The sequence below is a fragment of the Cibotium barometz genome, chromosome 33 (assembly GCF_041138505.1).
Source record: "Cibotium barometz isolate CiBa-2024 chromosome 33, ASM4113850v1, whole genome shotgun sequence".
Taxonomy (NCBI): Eukaryota; Viridiplantae; Streptophyta; class Polypodiopsida; order Cyatheales; family Cibotiaceae; genus Cibotium; species Cibotium barometz.
The window spans coordinates 33,881,091-33,902,902 of NC_141078.1; the positions used below are offsets into that span (position 1 = coordinate 33,881,091).

The 21,812-nt window shown below is 39.7% G+C and overlaps 1 protein-coding gene across 1 annotated transcript; it reads right to left on the minus strand.

The window, feature by feature from the left end:
- Positions 1-692: 692 nt before the first annotated feature.
- LOC147619505 (uncharacterized) lies at positions 693-2,007 on the minus strand. Its single transcript, XM_086773547.1, has 2 exons — positions 1,839-2,007; positions 693-1,776 (listed from the first exon to the last, which is right to left on the minus strand). Exon 2 carries the CDS (start codon positions 1,673-1,675, stop codon positions 806-808), a length of 870 nt encoding a protein of 289 aa, XP_086629673.1. The 5' UTR covers positions 1,676-1,776; positions 1,839-2,007; the 3' UTR covers positions 693-805.
- Positions 2,008-21,812: the final 19,805 nt, after the last annotated feature.

Below are 21,812 nucleotides of genomic sequence, written 5' to 3' on the forward strand. Positions count from 1 at the left end.
TCGGACGATGTTCAACATGTCAAGTAACACCTAATGTGCATTTTTCAAGTGTCCTAGTGCTCGAGACGCCATGGAAAATCATGCTCTTTCCCATGCTATCGTACCCAAATATCGTCAACTAAACTTTGCGAGCATGTGGGGAAGTCACAAAGTATGGTCACCATTGGATGATGTTTAATATGTCAAGTAGCATCCCCCTAGTGTGTATTTTTAAAGTATCCTCGTACTCAAGAGACCTTGGAAAATCATTCTTTTTTCCATGCCATCGTACCTAAACCTCATCCGATAGTGACCACATTTTGCATGCATGTGGAGGGGTCCCCCCACACGCTCGCAAAGTTTGGTCACCGTCGGATGATGTTTGATATGTGAAGTAACACCCAGTGTGCATTTTGCAAGTCTCCTAATGCTCAAGAGACCCTAAAGAAGAAGAAGAAGAAGTGTTCATGCTTAATTATTGCCAACTATGTACAACATAAGATATTTCATTCCAAAATGATGTCTCTTCAAGTTTGGTAAATACCTTTGAATCCTAAGGTATAAAATAGTCCCAAAAAAAAGCAAGTTGTGAGAGCATCAAAAGATTAATCAAGCTAAAAGCTTTCAATTCGCAAAAGCCAAAATGTTTTCATCATTAATTAAACAGCATGTATTTACGAGCCGAGAAATGAAAACATTAGATATTTTGTGTTGATGAGGAGGACCTAATTGAGCCTTATGGAACCTAATTAGACGTGTAATAGAGAATCATGCGGCTAGATGGTGTAGCGAAATCATTAAAATTTGAACACGAATGGTTGGAGGACTACAGTCTTATTGTGGGAGAGATTAGAGGAGAGGTGCTCAATGTGGGAGGTTTGAGAGCTGTGTAATCTGCCCAAAGGTCCTCTACATTTCTGTTCATGAGCTCTTGGAAGTAGCTTTGGTTCCATCCCCGTTCTAGCCTAGAGTTTAGGGCTGACAAGAAGCCTGGCTTGGCCTCCTCGCAGAATTGAAGAAAGGAAGTGGTGAGAGGTGGCTCCTCACGATAATAATCCCATAAACTCCATGACCACTGCTGGCCAGCTTCACCTTCAGTAGCATACAGATGATCAGAAGACGTAATTATATCCTCTTGAATGGTATTAAATCCTGCAAATCTAGTCAGCGAATTGGCCATGGCACCCATTAACCCTAATGGAGCATCGCCTTTGCCATCCCATAGCCATACATGAGCCATTCCTGCATAAATAAGCCTCTCCAACTCTGCATCTGCATTGCCTTCAAAGCTTTTGAGGCTGATGTACTTGCAGCTTATGTGAATATTGCTGTTTATGGTGACTAATGGCAAGCTTATAGTATCCTCAAACAGCAAGGTAACCGATTTAACAGCCTTTCTTGGAGTTTCCGGGGCGGTGTAAAGCTGGCTTTTCATGAACAGAGCTGCATGTTTCATGGTGTTCTGTAATTCTGGCTCTCTGCTAATTAGAGGTAATTGCTGCTGCTTGCCCCAGTTACTGTGGGCGCAAACTGGCCAGCGCTTTGCTTGCACCTGAAACCTTACATTTTCGCCTCCGCTCGGAAAACCAGACCATGCTACCATTAGTAAGATACAAAGGAAGAATACAACACGAGCAAATACCCACACCCCCGCGCTGTTATCATCATCATAATCTCTTGCTGCTTGCTCCTCCATACTGTAACCTTAGACTAATTATTGTTAATCTCTTTCTGCTTAGACTAATTATGGCTATTACCATCATTACCTCTTGCTGCTTGCTCCTCCATACTGTAACCCTCAGACTAATTACGATTATTGTCATCATAATCTCTTGCTGCTTGCTCCTCCATACTGTAACCTTAGACTAATTACGATTATTGTCATCATAATCTCTTGCTGCTTGCTCCTCCATACTGTAACCTTAAGACTGATTATCCTATCCCAAGCTGATTTTTCTCTCTCTAAGACTGCGCGTGTATACGAAATGCTTGTATAATAATGTTAAGCTTTTTTCCGGGCTTCAAAAGGATTGGACGTGTGATTTCTGTGAAGTCGGCCTCAGCATGGGACAAGCTCGACAGACAATCATAAGCTTACAAACTCTGCACACCTTTTGTTGCACGTTATGTCCTTTTTGTGCTTGATATGACCTTGGCCAAGGATTCCTGACGTGCACGGGTATCATTGATCAATCTAATTATCATTTTTAAGTGAGTTAGGTCACCTTAATTTCCCATGAATCAATGGGAAGGTCAAGGTTGATGAATCTAATTATCATTTTTAAGTAAGTTAAGTCACCTTAATTTCACATAAATCAATGGGAAGGTCAAGGCTGATCAATCTAATTATCATTTTTAAGTGAGTTAAGTCACCTTAATTTCACATGAATCAATGGTAAGGTCAAGTTTGATCAATCTACTTATCGTTTTAGGAGGTATTCTTACTTCTTGGCCTTGAGGTTTTTGGCTAGCTAGGGAAGTTTTCAAAGCACAATAAGTAGAAAATTTTATTAAATCATGTAGCCATCTCTTCATGATGAGTCCCTCTTTCTGTAGCCCCTACTTTCTCTCCCTCTCTCTCTAACCCCCTACTTTTATCCCTCTTCCCCCCTACTCTCTCCTTCTATCGCTCCCTCTCTTTCTAACCCCCTACTTTCTCTCCTTCTATCTCTCCCTCTTTTTCTAAACCTCGCACCCTTCTCTCCTTCATAAAAATGAGCCCTAGCTCTACTTCTATAGAGTTTTAATTGCCAAAAATAGAATGAAGAAGAAGAAGGATTGAAGATAAATAATCACATGCCTTCCATTTTTTATCTTCCTATTTTCAGATACACAACCCTTCAATTTACGCTTTAAAATGGGCACCTTTATCTAATTATTTTAAAAACCCTTAATGATGATATCGGTATCATATTCTATCTCTCTAGGCTACCGCTTCTCTCTCTCTCTCTCTCTCTCTCTCTCTCTCTCTCTCTCTCTCTAAATATAGACAAGCCCTTTGTGAACATCGATAGGATGTACTCCTTGTTTTTCATAAATTTTCCTTCATATGATGTTTTAAGGAATTAAATTTCTGATTTGATGCCACATCACCTTTGAAGTGAGAATTCCATGTCAAAACACAAATCTACTTGCCCAAACTTTACAAATAAAGTATGTATAAATTTCATGCTACTTTTATATGATTTGGGTTGCTTATACTATGTGCATTATAAGGTTAAATGCGGATGTGCATGTATCCATATACTTATTTATGTGTGCATGTGTGTAATATGTGTTGATCATCACTTCACATGCTTTCATGAATGTGTACATGTGTGCAGTATGTGATGATCATCATCTCACATGCATGAATGCCTGTGTGCTATTTTTTAGATAATTCATTCGTTGTATATATAATCACATCGTTTTTTTAATTATTCAACTTCATGATTTTAAAGAAATTTTGAGAATGTTATGGCTATTTAAATTTTTGAGCCTCAAGGGCCTAGACAATCCAGCCATGCTAACTTTTCTAGGCCTAGACCCAATACTTAAAATGGACATAACCTACTCAAAACTCATCGAAAAGTAGTCGTGTTTATACTCAAATCGACTGGACCGGCCCAACAAGTCCATCTAACATGCCAAAACTACTACAAATTTTACACTTTTATTTAATTTTAATTTTAAATCAATGAGTCTACAAGAATTATAGTCTCATCTACCTCACATGTACAAAAAAAGAAAAGATAAATAGTGTTGTCTTCCTCTTAGAGTAAACTTACAAAATGGACTTAACTTTCTCAAAACTAATCTAGATATGGTCATATTTAGTCTACCTACAATATTAAGCTTATAAATTTTACATATAGTTTTTTCCCACTTTGAGGTTTCAAAAAATTAATCATACAAAAGATAACTTTGAAATGTCCTTGTGCACGTAAATTTCCATGTAATTCTTCATTTATTATATTGGTGAGCTTAGCATAATATTACTATGCATATATGATGTGTATCATCATTAAAACCTAAAAAATTGTGAGCTTCCAAATCTCACTCTTGGTGAAAAAAATGGACAAATAGAAAAGCTGACCATTTGCTCTTAGAAGCTTGCCACCATAAACGCTCACTAAAAAACCACACCAAAATGTAAAACCAAGAGCACTAATTCTATGTCATGAAAAAGTGAAACCATTAATTTCAATAAAAAAGTTCTTGTATTAAACACCTCATGGATATTTTTGAAACAATGTTATTTCAACCTATTCTCTTGATTGAAAAATGTAGGGTGCCTAATAGCCCTCATTTTTTGATGCCTTAAAGGTAAACATTCAAACGAAAAGCATGTATGTGATATTCTTGAGGATAATAAAAGAAACTCACCAACGTCATAATGAGGACTTTGGTATATTTTTGAAATAAAGTTGTTTCAACCTATTATGTTGATTGAAACATGTAGGGTGCCTAGTAGCTCTTGCTTTTGGGGATGCCTTAAAGGCTCACATTTAAACGAAAAGCATATATATGATATTATTGAGGATATAAATAAAATCACCAACGTCATAATAACGAGGATTTTGTGATATCAATAGAATCATCCAATATGAATTGAGCCTAGTCAACTTGCTAGCAAACATGAGTATTGTTTGTCATGCCTCGTGGATCTCGTCATCATAATGAGGACTTTGTGATATCAATAGAATCATCCAATATGAATTGAGCCTAGTCAACTTGCTAGCAAACATGACTATTGTTTGTCATTCCTCGTGGATCTCATAATGAATGTAGGCACTTTTGATGCTTGTTTTGTTTTTAATGATTTTGGAAACTTTTGAGAAATGGATAAGTCTAGTCACTTATTATATCAAATACAAGAAAACATCTTTAAGTTCATTAAGTTTTAATGAAAAAGTTTGTATATCCACACAAAATATACCAATCAAAATGAGGACTAATTTTGGACATTACTGTAGTGATATCTTATTAGAAGGTAGAGAATGTCCATGATGATAAATTTTCATATTTAGTTTTTTTTTCAATAATAATAGAAGCACTATAGTCCATATATTAATAGGTTAGTCCATAACCCACACCTCTAATTTTTGTTTTCCAAGCATGTGAAAAGATCTTGTACTTGTTGGTATGTAGCTTTGATACCACTGACATGAGATCTTGAAATACTTAATTGAAGAATAATACAAAACTCACAAATACACAAAGACTAAACCATAAAATTGGAATTAAATTGGGCAAGATGAGCATAAATTGTAACAAAAAAAAGAAAATAGAGTAGACATCACGCACACTGCGATTGAGTGTGCTCAAAAAGAAAAACATAACAACAAAAAGCACAGTAGAAAATAAAACATGGAGAAGAAACTAGATGCGGTTGAGGAAGGTAACAATTGTCATTTAAATGAGGGGTCATTCTATATTCAAAATATGGCAATGAAAGTGTACATTGGGCGAAACATCACAATAGAGAATCTCAAATTAAAAGACCCACAAAATTGGTAAATGGAAGACTTTTGATGATGTCAACTGACCTCAGCATTTGTCTTCACGTGAATTTACAGACCAACACTCCAACGCTTTAGGGGGCATTTGAACATAAAAAGGGCCCTGTAAGGATCCCTAATTTTAAGCAATCGAGACTAATTTTATTGAGGCTTAAGGAGACAAACCTCATGATGACACCTACTTTTGGCCTTAAAAGTAGGGGATCTCTCTAGTTTTCCCTCTCTAGGATTTTCACTCTAGGATTCTCTTTCTAGCCACTAAAACTCTCAAAACATCATCAATCTCATCCATATAGGGGCTCCAAGAATATTTTTTATTACAATTCAAAATAATTGGCTCAAAATAACTTTCAATCACAGTTAATACACTTTCATTACGTTTCTGAAGTTTCCTCTAAATTTCATATCAACTGTCATTAAAAGACAATCTTGTCTAATACACTTTCATTGCGTTTTTTAAGTTCCCACAAATTCTAAATCAAGTCATTAAAAGACAAGAAAAACTAATGTTTTTTTAATTTAAAAGTTTAATTTAAATTTAAATTTTTGGATAGGCTAGCAATTTAAAATTTATATTTTATAGCAAACCCACCTAAAAACCATTTTCTTCACATCTCCTCTCTGTTCGACTCACAAACTAAAAGATTCTCTCTCTCTCTCTCTCTCTCTCTCCCCCCCCCAAGCCCTTCTCTCTTTGCAGTAGGTCTCTCTTTCAAGTTTCTCTTTGGGATCCAAGCTATCTACCATCTTCCATTGTGTCTACTATGGCACTCATAGAAATAACAAACACCTCAAATTCATCATGAGTGAGGAAGGTAGACTTGCATATTTGCATCTTGAATGAATATGCACCTATTAGAAAAGAACGTCTAAATGCACAGGAGAAGCAAGAAAGAAGACAGCACAGTCATTATAATGTGGATCTTTGGGTTGATGGGTATTTATATCCTAATGATCCTTCTTCAAATTTCTCTCCACCTTTCACAGACCTATCCTCATTCATTCATTTTGTTGGAGAGGGTGAGAATGGGGTCCTTGGATATTGCAAACGCTTAAGTATATGTGATGCATGGAAGGTTCAATTTCTAAACTCACAAATTCATAGCTTGCAAGTCACTTTGAGTAGTGTGCAACAAGCTCTCGAAATTACACAGAATAATATTCTACAGCTACAGAGAAAGAGGACTACATCCTCAAGTTACAGGATACAATATCGCATATGAAGAGCACGCCCATGGGAGAGAGCCAGAGAGTGAAAGAGGACAATGAACAAAATTCAGACACTTGCAATTGGTGGTGGTTCTCTCAAGCGAAGAATTCATGCAGCAAGGTTTGTTTGATTTTTGGTTATAAGTTATTCTTATTAGAGTGTATCTATTATTTTATTTTTTTCATTAACTATTAATTCATTATATAATATTGTTGCTATAAGTAATCTTTATTAGTTCATTACAGGACCTTTCTTAAAGATGCATGTGGTGATAATGGTCCTCAAGATATTGGAGATATGTTACGTAGCTGCGTGAGAAAACATGACATTCTTTCCATAGTTCGAGATCCACGCTACAAGAAGGAATGATAGGCACTTGCAAATGAGATAATGAAAGATATAACTAATATCTTAGGCATTGAGGAATTTCAGAATGCATGCGATGAAGTGGGCATAAGCACTAAAGGATACCAAGCTCTCCATCAATTTTACTGCAAGATACACTTCGCAAACAAGGCATCACACCAAATATTTTTCCTACCCGAAGAAGATTAAGATTAGCAAAGAGGACATGCAATGAAGATGTGCAATGTAAGATTGAAGAGTACCACTACGACAATGATGTGCTGACCATTAGAGCTTGGGGAAAAAAGCGAGGCAACAATGGTAATATTGTGGCTCCTTACAACGAGTTCAACAATATATTTGTTGATCTACAACGTCTTCAGAAAGTTATGATATTATTCTATGGATTACCTAATAATTGTAAGTAACCTTTATCTCTTGCAAAGTAGTTGAAAAAGTCTATGAAAAATCAAAGCTTATTTATATTTGTTTGTCATGCAAGGTGACAAAGTTAGCTTTGTGTTGAAAATGGATGAGTGTCAGATTGTGAAAGGAAAGAGGATAGAGCGAATGAGTATCACACTCATGAATGAGGCTATGGCATATGCAAAAAGTTCAGAGTTATCATCTTTTCTCAGTGAAGACACATTTGAGGGGAATACTAAGATCAACCAAACTCTTGATAGGGAGAGGATTTGCAAGCTAGGCCTTCCCTCATATAGTGTCCAATTTGAGAAAGAGATATGGTGGCTTGGGGCATTTGAAGTACCAAAAGAGACACATGAAGTTCTCGCTTGGATGTTTGATAGGATACCTTGGATTACTACTGTCATCAAAGCACAAATTCAGGGAGAAAAACTTGAGGTAGAGGGAAAAGGCACTTATACAGTAGATTGGCATTTGGGGGGTGACCTGAAGACAATAAAGTGCTTGCTTGGGTGTCCAGAAGGTGACAACACCCCAAATCCTTGTCCATCCTGCATGACAATGGTGAGGAAAAACAAAAAAAAGTCGGGAAAGAAGAGGATGCTTAAGAATCAAGATATTGAGCACAACCCCATGGACGATGCTGGCAACTGGGTTGGAGGTGTCTTGTCTGCCAACATGCTAGCTATGCCAAACAGGCATTTGAGATCCCAGAATGTAATCCTATAATTCCATTTGACCTGAAGAATGTCCACTTATGTACACTGCATGCATTCATGCATGTGTTTGACCGTTTGCTCAAGTGTCACATAGATTATGCATTTACCATGCAAGGTAAAGAACGACAAGAAGAAGCTCTTCATAAAGTAGAGCAACTACTCAACTCAAATGGGTGCCATGGTAGCAATGTGCAGATTACTGTTAACAAAAAGATCTCTGGCATGAATCATGAGGTTGCACAACAAGTGTCCATGAGTGGAAATAATGCAAGACGTTTTTTGGAGAAGCCAGAAAATGCCAAGGACTCAACCAAGCCTTGAAACTTGTGGAAGGATTTATGTACATGTACATCATTTGACTATAGCACCAATTCAAGCCTTGTAATTCTACATGAGAAGGTTTGGTCAGACTTCAATAAGATGGTGAAACTTTTGACCAAAATCAGGACAACCACAAAGGAGCAACAAAAATTTAAAGACGAGATTTCTAATTTTACGAAGTCCATGGTTGATACATGGGGTGAAACCAACATTACGCACTACATGGTAAACACATTTGCTCCTTCCTACTGGATATTAAGAAACGAGTATGAATAACTACTGACTCCCTTAATTTTTTTATAGCACATTCTTTATGCTCATGGTGCATACTTCATGAACGAGTATGGTTCTCCAGACATGTGGAGCACACAAGGAATTGAGAAATCTCACTATCAAGCTAGGGGAGTATATTTTAAAAACACCTGGTGCATGGAGGAGGGAAGACTCATACAAATTACCTCAAGGAGATATTTAACTGGTTTTACAGATACACTTTTGGGCAAAAATTATCCATGGAAAGGGCATGTATGAGTTATCTAGCAAGGGCTGCATGAAATAATGCCAAACAGAGAAGATCACTAAAGTCGAAAGCTAGCACAAGACCAACACGTCATGCAACATGGAGATCTTCACGAAGATGCATAGGAAGAATTTGGACATGAAAGTGTAGGCATGACATTGGTCTCTGTTTGCGACTGGCTGGTGGGTGGCCAGTAATAACCACATTCTTTAGAGGGACACTCCGCTACTCGATAAGGTCCATTACAAAATGAAAACATTTTATGGGTCCCCTTCTCATAGTTATGTGGTTATTACTAGTGGCTGGGTTTGGCCAGTAATAACCACATTCTTTAGAGGGACACTCTGCTACTCGATGAGGTCCATCCATTACAAAATGAAAACATTTTATGGATCCCCTTCTCATAGTTAAGGTCATATCTGTCTTTTCCTTTCCACATTGTATCATGGTTTAAAACACTGGTACTAGTGTGCTATTCTGTAAGATATAATACTCTAGTGTGATCTTCGTGGACTCCTCGTAGTAGTCATTATTTACTTCTACCTCACGCATAATTTCTCCCTCATCCAAGGTCTCCTCAATCAACACCTGGTTGATTTTGGCCTCAGGTGGCGGCGGTGGTAGAACAAGTGGCATCAAAGGCAACATGTCCTACAGTCGAAACATCCCGCTTGGTAGGGAGGACGTATGTGGCTACCCTGCACTCACATTGGTTTGCACTGGTGCTCCTAGTAAGGCTAGTAGCACTTTGGGTGCTGGTAGTTGTGCTAAGGGTTGGACCCTTGGATATATGCACATGGCAGTGTCATGGTTTCCCAATCTCTGACAGTGAGTACAATAGAGTAATTGCCTTGGTCTTAAGTGAGGGAATTCGGTGCTCGTGTGATTTTGTCTACAAATTAAGCACCAAATCAACTCTCTCTAGGTTTAGAGATGAGCATTCCCTAATGCTTATCTCCCATCCCTAACCTTTAATTTCTCCAAGATGGCATATGCCACTTGCTTGCTCTTAGTTCCTGTGTCCTGAGATGATTGGAGACTCGCGATGTTGCCAGTACTGAAGCTGCCTTGGCATCTTCTAGTTGCGGTAACTCAAGCATATTGCCCTCATATTCAATTGCCAGCTTACAGTAAGTATCTAGAGTAGCCGGTTGCTGGGCTAACACTACATAATAATGCTCCTTATGATCTGGGACCCCTCTTTGAAAGCAAGGCTATAATTGATCATCAGTTAGCCTTTCCCTCAACTTGCATCTTGAACTCAAGTGTTTGAGCCGAGAAACATAATTCTACATGGACTCATTTTCCTTTTTCTTGATATTGTGGAGCTGAGCCATAGGGCTCCATCTATCACCACTTCGAGGGAAGCTCACTATGAACACATTTTTAAGCCGAGTGAAGTTGACTTTATCCTCTAGCTTTAAGGTTTGATACCATTGGTAAGCCTTCCCTTCTAGGGTTAGAGAAAAATCATGTATCATGGTTACATCTCTCACTGGCGCACAAGTTTCACAAGTGGATTCAAAGACCTCTACGTGTTGGATCGGGCCCCCATCTCCCGACAATTTTTGCACAAGCTTTGAAACAATATGTGGCTTCATCTAGGATGGTTTGGATTCTATGGCAGTACCTAACCATACTTCGGCCCATTTCAGTGGCCATATTCACTAGATCCACGATTGTGATTGCATTAGATGTGCATTGGGATCCACAATTGGCCTCCGAGGAGTTACCCCCTACCTTGACCATGTCCTCTTCCTGGATAGGTTCTTCTATGGGTCTATGGGGCTGGGTCCGGGTTATTCCTCATTACCATGTCCTCTTCCTGGATAGGTTCTACCTTGACCATGTCCTCTTCCTGGATAGGTTCTTCTATTCAATTTGGGTCTATGGCTAGGTCTGGGTTATTCCTCATTACCTGGCTCATTTTATTAACAGCCTCAGTCCGCCTTTGTTGGATGAGGAGTTCCATGCTTTGCAAGAATGTGGGATCATTGATCATTTCTTGGATATCCTCTCTTGTGTATAGAGATGATGCTCACCTCTTACAAGTGCCCTAGGTAGATTTTCCTCTCCTCTTCTTGTGTTTCAAGGATTTTATCAGCCCTTAGTTCCTCATTGATGGGTTCTAGAGTTAGTATCACTCCTTCTATTATTCCCATCCACATGATATCAGTTCTTTGCCACGTGAGTGAAATGGATTCAAATCCTCCATTTCCTCCTATTCCACACATTTTCTTTGCGTATCAAGCTCTTGTTTTCTTAAGCTCAATAGCAGCAATTGTTTCCCTACCTCAGTCCTTTTGAAGTTCTTTGCCACGTGGGTGAAATAGATTCAAATCCTCCATTTCCTCCTATTCCACCCTTTTTCTTTGCGTATCAAGCTCTTGTTTTCTTAAGCTCAATAGCAGCAATTGTTGCTCTACCTCAGCCCTTTTCAAGTGCATTTCCATTTCTCTTATGTGGGGAAGACTTGACCTATCCTCGCGGCGCTTTCCTTATCCCTTCTAACCCTGGGGGTCATCCCACTATTTCTTACTATTTTAGCATCCTTGGGGCTAGAAAGTTGGGTTAGTAAATCCAGTCTTAGACCGTTTCTCATGCTTGTTGAGACAGGCCCGTGCCCGTAGAATGCACTTCATCTTCTGTCCCGTGCTGGAGACCAAAACATTCCCTAGCCATATGAAAGATTTCGTTTGATCTCGCAAAGAAGAGGGTTTCTCTTCCTCTCCAAGACTAAAAAATCTTAGCCCTTCTTTCATGGATTCCTCACTACTTGTTTCTATGGTGGTGGTCAGATTCCTCCAAGCTAAAACACTCAATTGAGTGCTTGCCGAGTGACCTGAGCCAACACGTTTTTGGTAGGAAGAACCTAGGTGATTTGATGCACGTCCCCAATGAGTTTCCTGGACCTCAAGTGCATGAGAATGTGTTTCAACAAGAGAAATCACTATTTCAAATGTTTCACCTGGTTTTTTGCCAAACTGTCTTTTCTGAAATAGCAGGTGAAACAGCAAACTCGTTCATGCCATGAAGTAGTAGACTGTAGTTTACTTCATGAACTATTTTTCACGATGTGGCAACTTGTGGTTCGTTTCAAATTTTCAGCTCAGAATTAATTTAATCTAAGTCGGATAAACTCCAATGGTGCAATTAGGGTACTCTCTTACTCTGGTCTGACAACCCTTAATTCATGAACTAGTAGTTCGTGAAAGGTTATTTCGTGAACTGCTAACATGTGAAGTGTTAATACATGAAGGATTAAAACGTGAAGTGTTAACCTGTGAAGTAGCAAGTTATGGTTCATGTCGTGAAGTAGCAGAGTACAATTCACGTCGTAAAGTAGACTATGCTTCATGCCATGAAATAGAATGTCTTTGACGTCATGAAGTGCTTTGTTGCTATTTCACGAGATAAGATTTTTCTGTTTCATTGTGTCAAATATATTAGGATAATGCGCCCTAATTTTAGTATTGTAATCCTAAAATTCCTAGCACTGATTATACAGAAAGTGTTTCACACCGTGAAGTAGTAGGTTATGGTTCACGTCGTGAATAGTTACTTGCACTTTCATGTGTTTACAGCTGCATCAACAGAATGATGTTTAGAGGGTGATTTTCCTATCCAAATGATCTAGAAAGTTTGTCCTAAGGATTAGGAATGCAATGCAAGCATTTTCTGTTTTGTTGTGTCAGATATATCAGGATAATGCACCCTAATTTTAGTATTGTAATCCTAAGATTCCTGGCACTGATTACAGAAAGTGTTTCACACCGTGAAGTAGTAGGTTATGGTTCACATCATGAATGGTTACCTGCACTTTCATGTGTTTAGAGCCGCGTCAATAGAATGATGTTTAGAGGGTGATTTTCCTATCCAAATGATCTAGAAAGTTTGTGCTAAGGATTAGGAATGCAATGCAAGTCATGAGCACAACCATGTTGAGATTCAAGCTCGATGTCAGTGTGAGCCAGCTATGCTATGTGCTGGCAGGTTAGGTAGGAACATGTGTGAGACATAAATGACCGCGTGTCCAGCTGGTCATAGTGTGTGGACATTAGCTAGGGTTAGTAGAGTGTGGACACAACTCATCGTGTGTTGTGTGGATTATGGATTAGTGCATTATGCTGTGTGTGAGAGTGGACATGGCTTCCCTCTATGGTTAGGGTTTGCAATATACATTAGGGTTTGCTCCTGTGTGTGTGTCTCCTCCCCCTCTACCGTTCTTTCAACATGGTATCAGAGCCTTGTGCTGTTTATTAGGGTTTATGAGTGAGTGAAGAGAAGAGGGAGAAGAAGCTGTGAAAAGAAGCTGTGAAGCCTGCCATTGGAGCTGTGAAGCTTGGAGCACAGAGATTCTTATCAGATCTGAAAGCTTGGCCTACCGGGTAAGGTCTTCTAAACATCCTTGAGCGCAAAGCAAAATAGAGCAAATCAAAGCAAAGCAAAATTCTGGTTTTTGAAGCTTTCCATTAAAGCTTGGGAACATTGATGTATGGTGGAAATAAGTGTGATTCTGGCAAAAGACATATGTATTTGACAAAGAGGGATGTATTGGCAACCCATGTGCAAGCCTTGAACAAATTTTGGAGCATTTTGGAAGCATTTAAATGTATGGAAATCTCTGGTTTTTGAGCTCACACAAAACAGAGAAAAGCAAGTCAAAAATTGAAGCACTTGGAGCACATTTTTGGTAACAATCAAAGCATTTATGGGTCACACACATGCCTAGGTGTCTTGGGGACTTCAAACCATCTTCAATTAGCATCACAAACCCTCCTAAACCCCCCTACAGCAGGCGGCATAGCCAGAACAGAGAAAACTGTGCAGATTTTGATCATTTTGACTATGAGGAGATCAAATTCTCATTGGGTACTTGACATCTTCCATAATTTCTTTAGCAATTGGATGCTTTACACTTTGGAGAAGAGGGCTATGTGATTTTTTGGGTCAATGATGCTTAATTGAGCTGGGAATGAGCTGATTAAAACAGGCTGTCCACTGGTTGCAGAGAAACAGAGCATTTTAATTAAGCAATTAATCTTTGGTGTTTTACAATTGGACAAATTCCTCTTACATGGAGTTGGTGGACACTATTGCTAAGCCAATGAATGCCTGGTTGCTCAATTTGGTGAAATATTGAAGGAATTAGAGCAAATTTTCTACTGGTTTTTCTGGTTTTTCCAAAAACAGAGAAAGGGGTTTTCAAAAATTGATATGTACACATGTGAGATGGTGTTGATACTCAACATTGAGGTTCATTAGGTGTCAATGCAAGTTGCCCATACTTGATTGCACCATTACATTGCAATTTGGAGCCTTGGAAGGCGTGTCAATTCAGGGTATTCCGCACTGAGTGAGTCAGTTCATCTTGGATGATTACAGGTTGATTTTCTACATCAAATTTGGAGTTTGTTGGCTATCTTGGAGTATCTGGAACATTCATTGGAGTGTGGTTGAGCTGAGGAAGGCTCATTTACAGATTTGAAGTGTGCGGAAGGTGTACGCATTGAGCAACATGTCGGACAATCCAGTTCAGATTGTTGGTGAAAAGCTAGATAGGAAGAACTTCCAGGCATGGAAGTACAGGATAAAGAGTTTCTTGAAAGGAAAAGGATTTTGGAATCTCATTACAGGTGCTGAGCCAGAGCCAGAGCTACCTCGGCAACCTACACAGCAGCAGTTTATTGCTCATAAGCAATGGTCAGAGAGAGCATTCAAAGTGCTGCATTATTTGTCTATATGCATTTCTGATGCTATGCTCGTACACGTTCAGGATGCTGAGAATCCCAAAGATGCATGGGATACTTTGGTCAAGATGTTTGACACACAAATACGAGTGCTCGCAAGTCTCAGTTGCGACAGCAGATACACAATGTGAAAAGGAATAAAAGGAGTATACATGATTATGTGCAAGAAATCAAGAAGTTTGCAGATGCATTGGCCACAATAAATGCCCCCATGCCTGATGATGATTTGGTGGATATTACCTTGCATGGTCTTGGCAAGGAATACAAATCTTTTGATACATCTATCTCAGTGAGGAGTACAGGTTTACCCGACTTCGATGAGTTGGTTTCACTCTTGTTGGTGGAGGAAATCAAACTCAGTTATTCATTTTTGGATGCATCTACTAGCCATGATGATGGCAGGAATTAGGCTTTCTACTCTTCGCAGAGAGGCTTTAGAGGCAGGGGGAGATTCGCATCACGAGGACGTGGTGGTAATGGTCGTGGATGGCAGGATAGACCTCCATAACAGAATTTTCAGCCTTCATATGGTGCTCGAGGTGGTCGTGGATATACCCCTCAAAGAGGCAGAGGTAACCCCCGTGGAAGAGGACGTTGGCAAGGCCAACAAAATTCTATGCAAGATGTGGAATGCCATTATTGTGGCAAATATGGTCATATGGCGAGAGATTGTTTCCGCAAACAGAATGATTTGAGGGGGAAGAGCACAACGTGGTGGTCATTATGGTGGAAACTATGCACAACATGGTGGTAACTATGCATCAAGTAGCAATGATGGAACTGCAAATCATTTGTTTGCCATGAAGCATGTTGTGGGTTCTATGACAACAAATGCTGAGAATGATGATACATGGTATATGGACTCAGGAGCATCAAATCATATGACATGCCATGGTGAATGGTTTGAGCATATGAAGCCAATGGATGTCAAAGGCTATGTGGAAACAGGTGATGATACCCAGCATGTCATTACACATGTTGGAAGTGTACCATTGGTCATGCACAATGGTCAGACAAAGTCTATGTCAGATGTGCTGTATGTGCCTTCGATCACTAAAAGCTTGGCCTCAGTTGGTCAAATGGTGGAACAGGGATTACAGGTTCGCTTCAATGAGCATGGATGCTTGGTTGAAGATTTCAAACATGGATGTAGAGTGATTGCTAAAGGCAAGAAAGAAGGAAGATTGTTTAAGCTGGATGCTGGAATTCCTGAGCTAAAATCAGCCATGTTCTCAAAGAGTAGGAATGTGGTACAGGACATTGATATGTGGCATAAGAGAATTGGACATGTCAATATACAAAGATAAAAGAACATGCAAACAAGAGGCATTGTCAATGGATTGCCTAGGTTCAAATATGATGGACATATGCATGTTTGTGAAGCCTGTCAGTTTGGAAAGCAGGCAAGATTGAGGTTTCCTAGAGAAGGAAATATGAGTAACAGGCCACTTGAGATCGTACATAGTGATGTATGGGGTCCTGCACAAAACCCATCTATCAAAGGTAGTTTATACTATGTTACATTCATTGATGATTTTAGCAGGATGACATGGATATACTTTCTGAAAGGGAAGAGTGAAGTGTTGGAAAAATTCATGGATTTCAAAGCTTTTGCAGAAAAGCAGTATGGCTGTTGGATTAAATGTCTGAGGACAGATGGAGGTGGTGAATACACCTCAAAAGCTTTTGAGCATTTCTTGAGGAAGCATGGAATAAGAAGACAATTGACTTGCAGGTATACACCTCAGCAGAATGGTGTGGCTGAGAGAAAGAATAGAGTCATATGTGAAGTGGCTAGGGCGATGCTCAATGAAAAGAGCATGCCAGATTACTATTGGGCAGAAGCATGTGCTACTGCAGTGTATATATTGAACAAAACACCTACAGCAGCCATTCATGGAAGCACGCCAGAGATGCGGCTCACAGGTTACAGGCCAGACATTGGACATCTCAAAGTTTTTGGATGCATAGCTTATGTACATGTGCCTGATGAAAGAAGAAGGAAGTTGGATCCTAAAGCAGAGAAATGTGTATTTGTGGGATATGCACAGGATCGAAAGGCATACAAATGTTATAACCCTCAAACTAGACAAGTGGTCATCTCACGTGATGTGGTGTTTGATGAGCTTGCTAGTTAGTACAAAGCAAAAGATGAGGGTGTTATTGAGTCACTTGAGGCTGATGTACATGTGAACTTGCCACCACAAGCAAGTTCTAGTTCTACTACTATGTCTGGGCCAGCACAGCAGAAGCTGAGAGTAGCAGTGTACGTCCATGGTCAGGACGTTTGAGGCATGAGAGTGTGAGCACTGGGAGTAGTGCTATGGATAAAGGCAAAAAGAAAGTCGAAGGAATTGGAATCACAGGTTATGAGTCATCTAGTTCTGAGAGTTTGGATGAGGAGCTTGGCATACCTGTTTTACGCACACCTGGTGCTAGACAGGATAGATATGTGCCACCACATGCTAGAGCTACAGGTGTACAGAGTGACCCGCAGGCATTGTGGAGATCCCAGAGAGTCAAATATCCTGTTGACAGATTGACATATAGAGATTTTGCTATGCACTATGCATACATGACATCTATGGTGAAGCATGTGGAACCTACATGCTATACAGAGGCTATTGGAGAGCATGTATGGGAAAAAGCAATGGATGTTGAGATGGATGCATTGGTCCATAATGATACATGGGACTTGGTTGCATTACCAAAGGATAAGAATGTTATTGGATGTAAATGGGTTTACAAAGTGAAGTGCAAATCTGATGGTTCTATTGAGAGACATAAAGCAAGATTGGTAGCAAAGGGTTATGCACAGACCCAAGGATTGGATTATGATGAGACGTTTAGCCCAGTGGCTAAGATGGGCACAGTGAGAGCAGTCATTGCTATGGCTGCAGCTAATGGCTGGGAAATGCATCAGATGGATGTCAAGAATGCATTTCTAAATGGAGATCTACAAGAGGAAGTGTACATGGCACAGCCAGAAGGGTATGTACACCCTAGATATCCCACTCACGTATGCAGGTTGAAAAAGGCATTGTATGGTCTAAAGCAAGCACCTCGTGCTTGGAGTGATAAGATGAGCAGATATCTTATCTCACTTGGTTTTCAGATTTCTACAGCAGATTCTTCACTCTATGTGAAGAAGACACAGCATGGGATTGTTTTACTAGTCATCTATGTGGATGAAGTCCTTGATTATTACAGGTGATCATAGTGCAGATGTGATGCATGTCAAGAAAGTTTTGAGTGGGCAATTTGACATGAAAGATCTTGGTGAGTTGAGATACTTCCTTGGAATTGAAGTGGTGAAAGATCATGCAGGTACTTGGCTAGTACAGCGCCAATATGCATTGGATATGTTGGCAAAGTATGGCATGACAGGGTGTAAGCCTATGAGTACACCATTGGAGCAAAATGTGAAGTTGCGAGCTGATTATGGCGAGGAATTAGATGATCCTTCTATGTACAGGAAGATGGTTGGTAGTCTCATATATATGACTATCACACGCCCGGATTTGAGTTATGCTGTGGGGCTAGTCAGTCAGTTTATGCAGAGCCCCAGGAAACCACATTTGGATGCAGTGAGACGCATCATGAGATATGTGAAGACCACATTATGGTTTATTTTATGAGAGTGGTAAAAGCTTGGACATACATGGCTACACAGATGCTGATTGGGCAGGTAGCGCATAGGACAGGAGGTCTACTAGTGGATATGCTTTTACACTTGGAAGTGCCGTGGTGAGTTGGAGTAGCAAAAAGCAACCTACAGTTGCTTTATCCAGTACAGAGGCTGAGTACAGGGGTGCAGCCATTGCTACTTGTGAGGCTATATGGTTAAAGAGTCTCTTGAAAGATTTATGTGAGCCTCTTGATGGCAAAGTTGTCATTCATTGTGACAACATGAGCAGTATACAGTTGGCAAAGAATCCAGTGTTTCATGCGAGGACCAAACACATAGAGGTCCATTATCACTTTGTCAGAGAGAAGGTGCTGGATGGTACAGTTGATCTTCACTATGTGAAGACTGATGAGCAGTTGGCAGACATCTTTACGAAGCCACTTAGCAGGGAGAAGTTTGAGTACTTCCGGACTATGTTGGGAGTACAGGGGATGAGCTTGAGGGGGAGTGTTGAGAGTCTTGATATCCCAGGCTCATCTACATCTTCATCGGTAGTACATCATGAGCTTGAGAGGGGCTTTTGAGATTCAAGCTCGATGTCAGTGTGAGCCAGCTATGCTATGTGCTGGCAGATTAGGTAGGAACATGTGTGAGACATAAATGACCGCGTGTCCAGCTGGTCATAGCGTGTGGACATTAGCTAGGGTTAGTAGAGTGTGGACACAACTCATTGTGTGTTGTGTGGATTATGGATTAGTGCATTATGCTTTTTGTGAGAGTGGACATGGCTTCCCTCTATGGTTAGGGTTTGCAATATACATTAGGGTTTGCTCCTGTGTGTGTGTCTCCTCCCCCTCTACCGTTCTTTCAACAAACCAATGGCTCCTTGTTTTTGTATTTTTTGTGATTTTTAGAAAAAACAACATACACTATGTGTCACCAACTACTAGCTCACACTATAGGAATTAGTGACAAAAAAACAGTAAAATTGAATGTAAAACTAAGTGTAGCTTTCCTCTAGGTACTACCAACAAGTACTCACCCACACTTCCAACACACAATTTTTCAGAACTACTATAATTCCTTCTCTACCACTCAGACCTTATCTACACAATCACAATGCACCTTCCAAATGCAAAGGCAATAGTGAATCTTGCATAATGGGAGTTGGAGCTCTAAGAGGATGGAAGAAACAATGTTGTTTCCCCACGACACAATGGTGCCAAAAATGTTATGGGCTACCACACCTCCCAAGAGAGAACTCTACCCATTCACAATTGGAAGACGCAATAGACAACAACGATTGTTTGGGTACTTACCAATGCTTCGATCTCATGTCCCTTGAGGCTCCCCAAGCTCAATTTTGAAAGCTCCACTCCTCCAATCTCCACCTCCACGTTGTCACCACCACAGAGTGGCTCTCACCCACAATGCAAGGCAATCTACCTCTCACTCTTCCACACACATGCATAGAAGAGGCACATGCACTAGAGTATACTCCCACTCTCTCTCTCACTCACAAGACAAAGCAAGAGCTCTCATAGCACAAAGGGTGATTGTGTTCCTTCATTATGAGAAATTACCTTTTATACATCTGACCCTTATTCACACTTGGGCAACCAAAACTTAACTAAGGCCTTGGGTGGCCAGTATCTCCAAATGTATAACTTTTATAGTGCCTTTACATAACACTTATTAATGTCCTCAATTGGAGGACCATCTTTGTTAATCCAAAATGGGATTAACAAAGACTACCTAGTGTGTTAGACAATAAAGTGTCTCCCTTTGAGCCAGTATAGCTAAAAAAGTTTTAAAAAACTGAAATAATATATGCCGCCTCTACGAGCTTTTTGTTATTGTTCTTCTCTATACCCTGGGCTGGCCTTGCTCCCATCTTGTGGGATGTCTTTTCCATGCACATCTAGGTTGTCTTTTGCAATTTTTTTTGTGTCTTCCACCACATTGTTCACAACTTCCTCTGTAATATCATCCAAGTCCTCGAGATGATCTTCAATACTTTATGTGTCTTCCTTATCCTTTTTTGTAGTGTCAATTACATTTGGACTTTAATTGAAGTACTACACATACAAGTCTCATAATGTGCATCCTTGGATATACATACATACCCTTCTTATCTTTTCTCTTCCTGCCCTTATACAAGGACCATACAACATGCCTTCCTTATCCTTTTCTGTAGTGTCAATCACAATAAGGTCAATTAAATTTGAGTGCAATTGAATTACTGCACATAAAAGTCTCAGAATGTGCATCTTTGGATATACATACATACTGTGACACGAAGTTGGGGTTTGGACTTCGGTCACTTCTTAGAATCAAAAACACATTTGAATGAAACCTCACAGCCTCCTCACCTCCCTTTCTCTCCCTAGGTTAAGATAAAGATATACACATCAAAGGTGAGATCATAATTCATGGAAAGAAAGATGAAAGGCTCAGGAGAAGCAAGGATTTCTGCCAGTCTTGCAGCTCCAAATAAGAGGGCGATTCTTTGTTGGAAGAAAATCTTGCGACTCAGGATTATGTGAACGGAAACATACGGGGAATATTGGTAAGGTTCATCCGTTCGAATTGGGCGATTTGGACGGAATATATTAAAGAAAATGAATATAGCAATCACTTACAAAAAGGATAAGACACATGGGGTTTGCCTTTTGATAAGAGATTAGGAGGAATTAATCATGATTAAGAAGAAATAATGGCCAAAACTCTATAAGAACAGAGATACACAGGGAATTACAGTTTTAAATCCATAAAGGCTATGCAAGAGAGGATTATATGGATGCGTAGAGCTTGAAGAGAGCTTTGCGTCTATATAAAAACTTTCAAAACGGGCAACCGAGCGAAAAGTTAAGAGCATTTTACTACAAGACTATAAAACTGCCAAAATTCTATAAAAATAGAGATACACAGAGAACTGCAGTTTTAAATCCATATAGGCTGTGCAAGAGAGGATAAGATAGATGTGTAGATCTTGAAGAGAGCTTCGCGCTCATATAAAAACTTTCAAAAACGGACAACCGAGCGAAGAGTTATGAGTATTTTACTACAAGACTATAAAACTGCCAAAATTCGCCTAAAAGTTAGCAACTTTGGGAGAAATTATGATCATCAATGAAGTGAGGGATTTAAGAAATTAGTTACATGAGTGGAAAGAGCATATAAAGAGCTTCCTAGCCATATGATCAATTTAAGAAACCAACACCCGAGTGATGAGTAATTACCAGTTGAAAATTGGGTATTGGACCACAAAAACTGCACTTCCCTCTCTTTGCGTGAAACCTCAATTTTCACATAGCCTCTTGCCTTTCATCTCCTTCATGATTCAAGCTAGAGGGTAAGGGTTAACATTGCTCACAGCGGACAATCGTAAAGATTTACCTATGGTCTCCAAA

Excerpts from the sequence above, each read along its gene's own strand:
- LOC147619505 (XM_086773547.1), bottom strand. The coding sequence starts at position 1,675 with ATGGAGGAGCAAGCAGCAAGAGATTATGATGATGATAACAGCGCGGGG.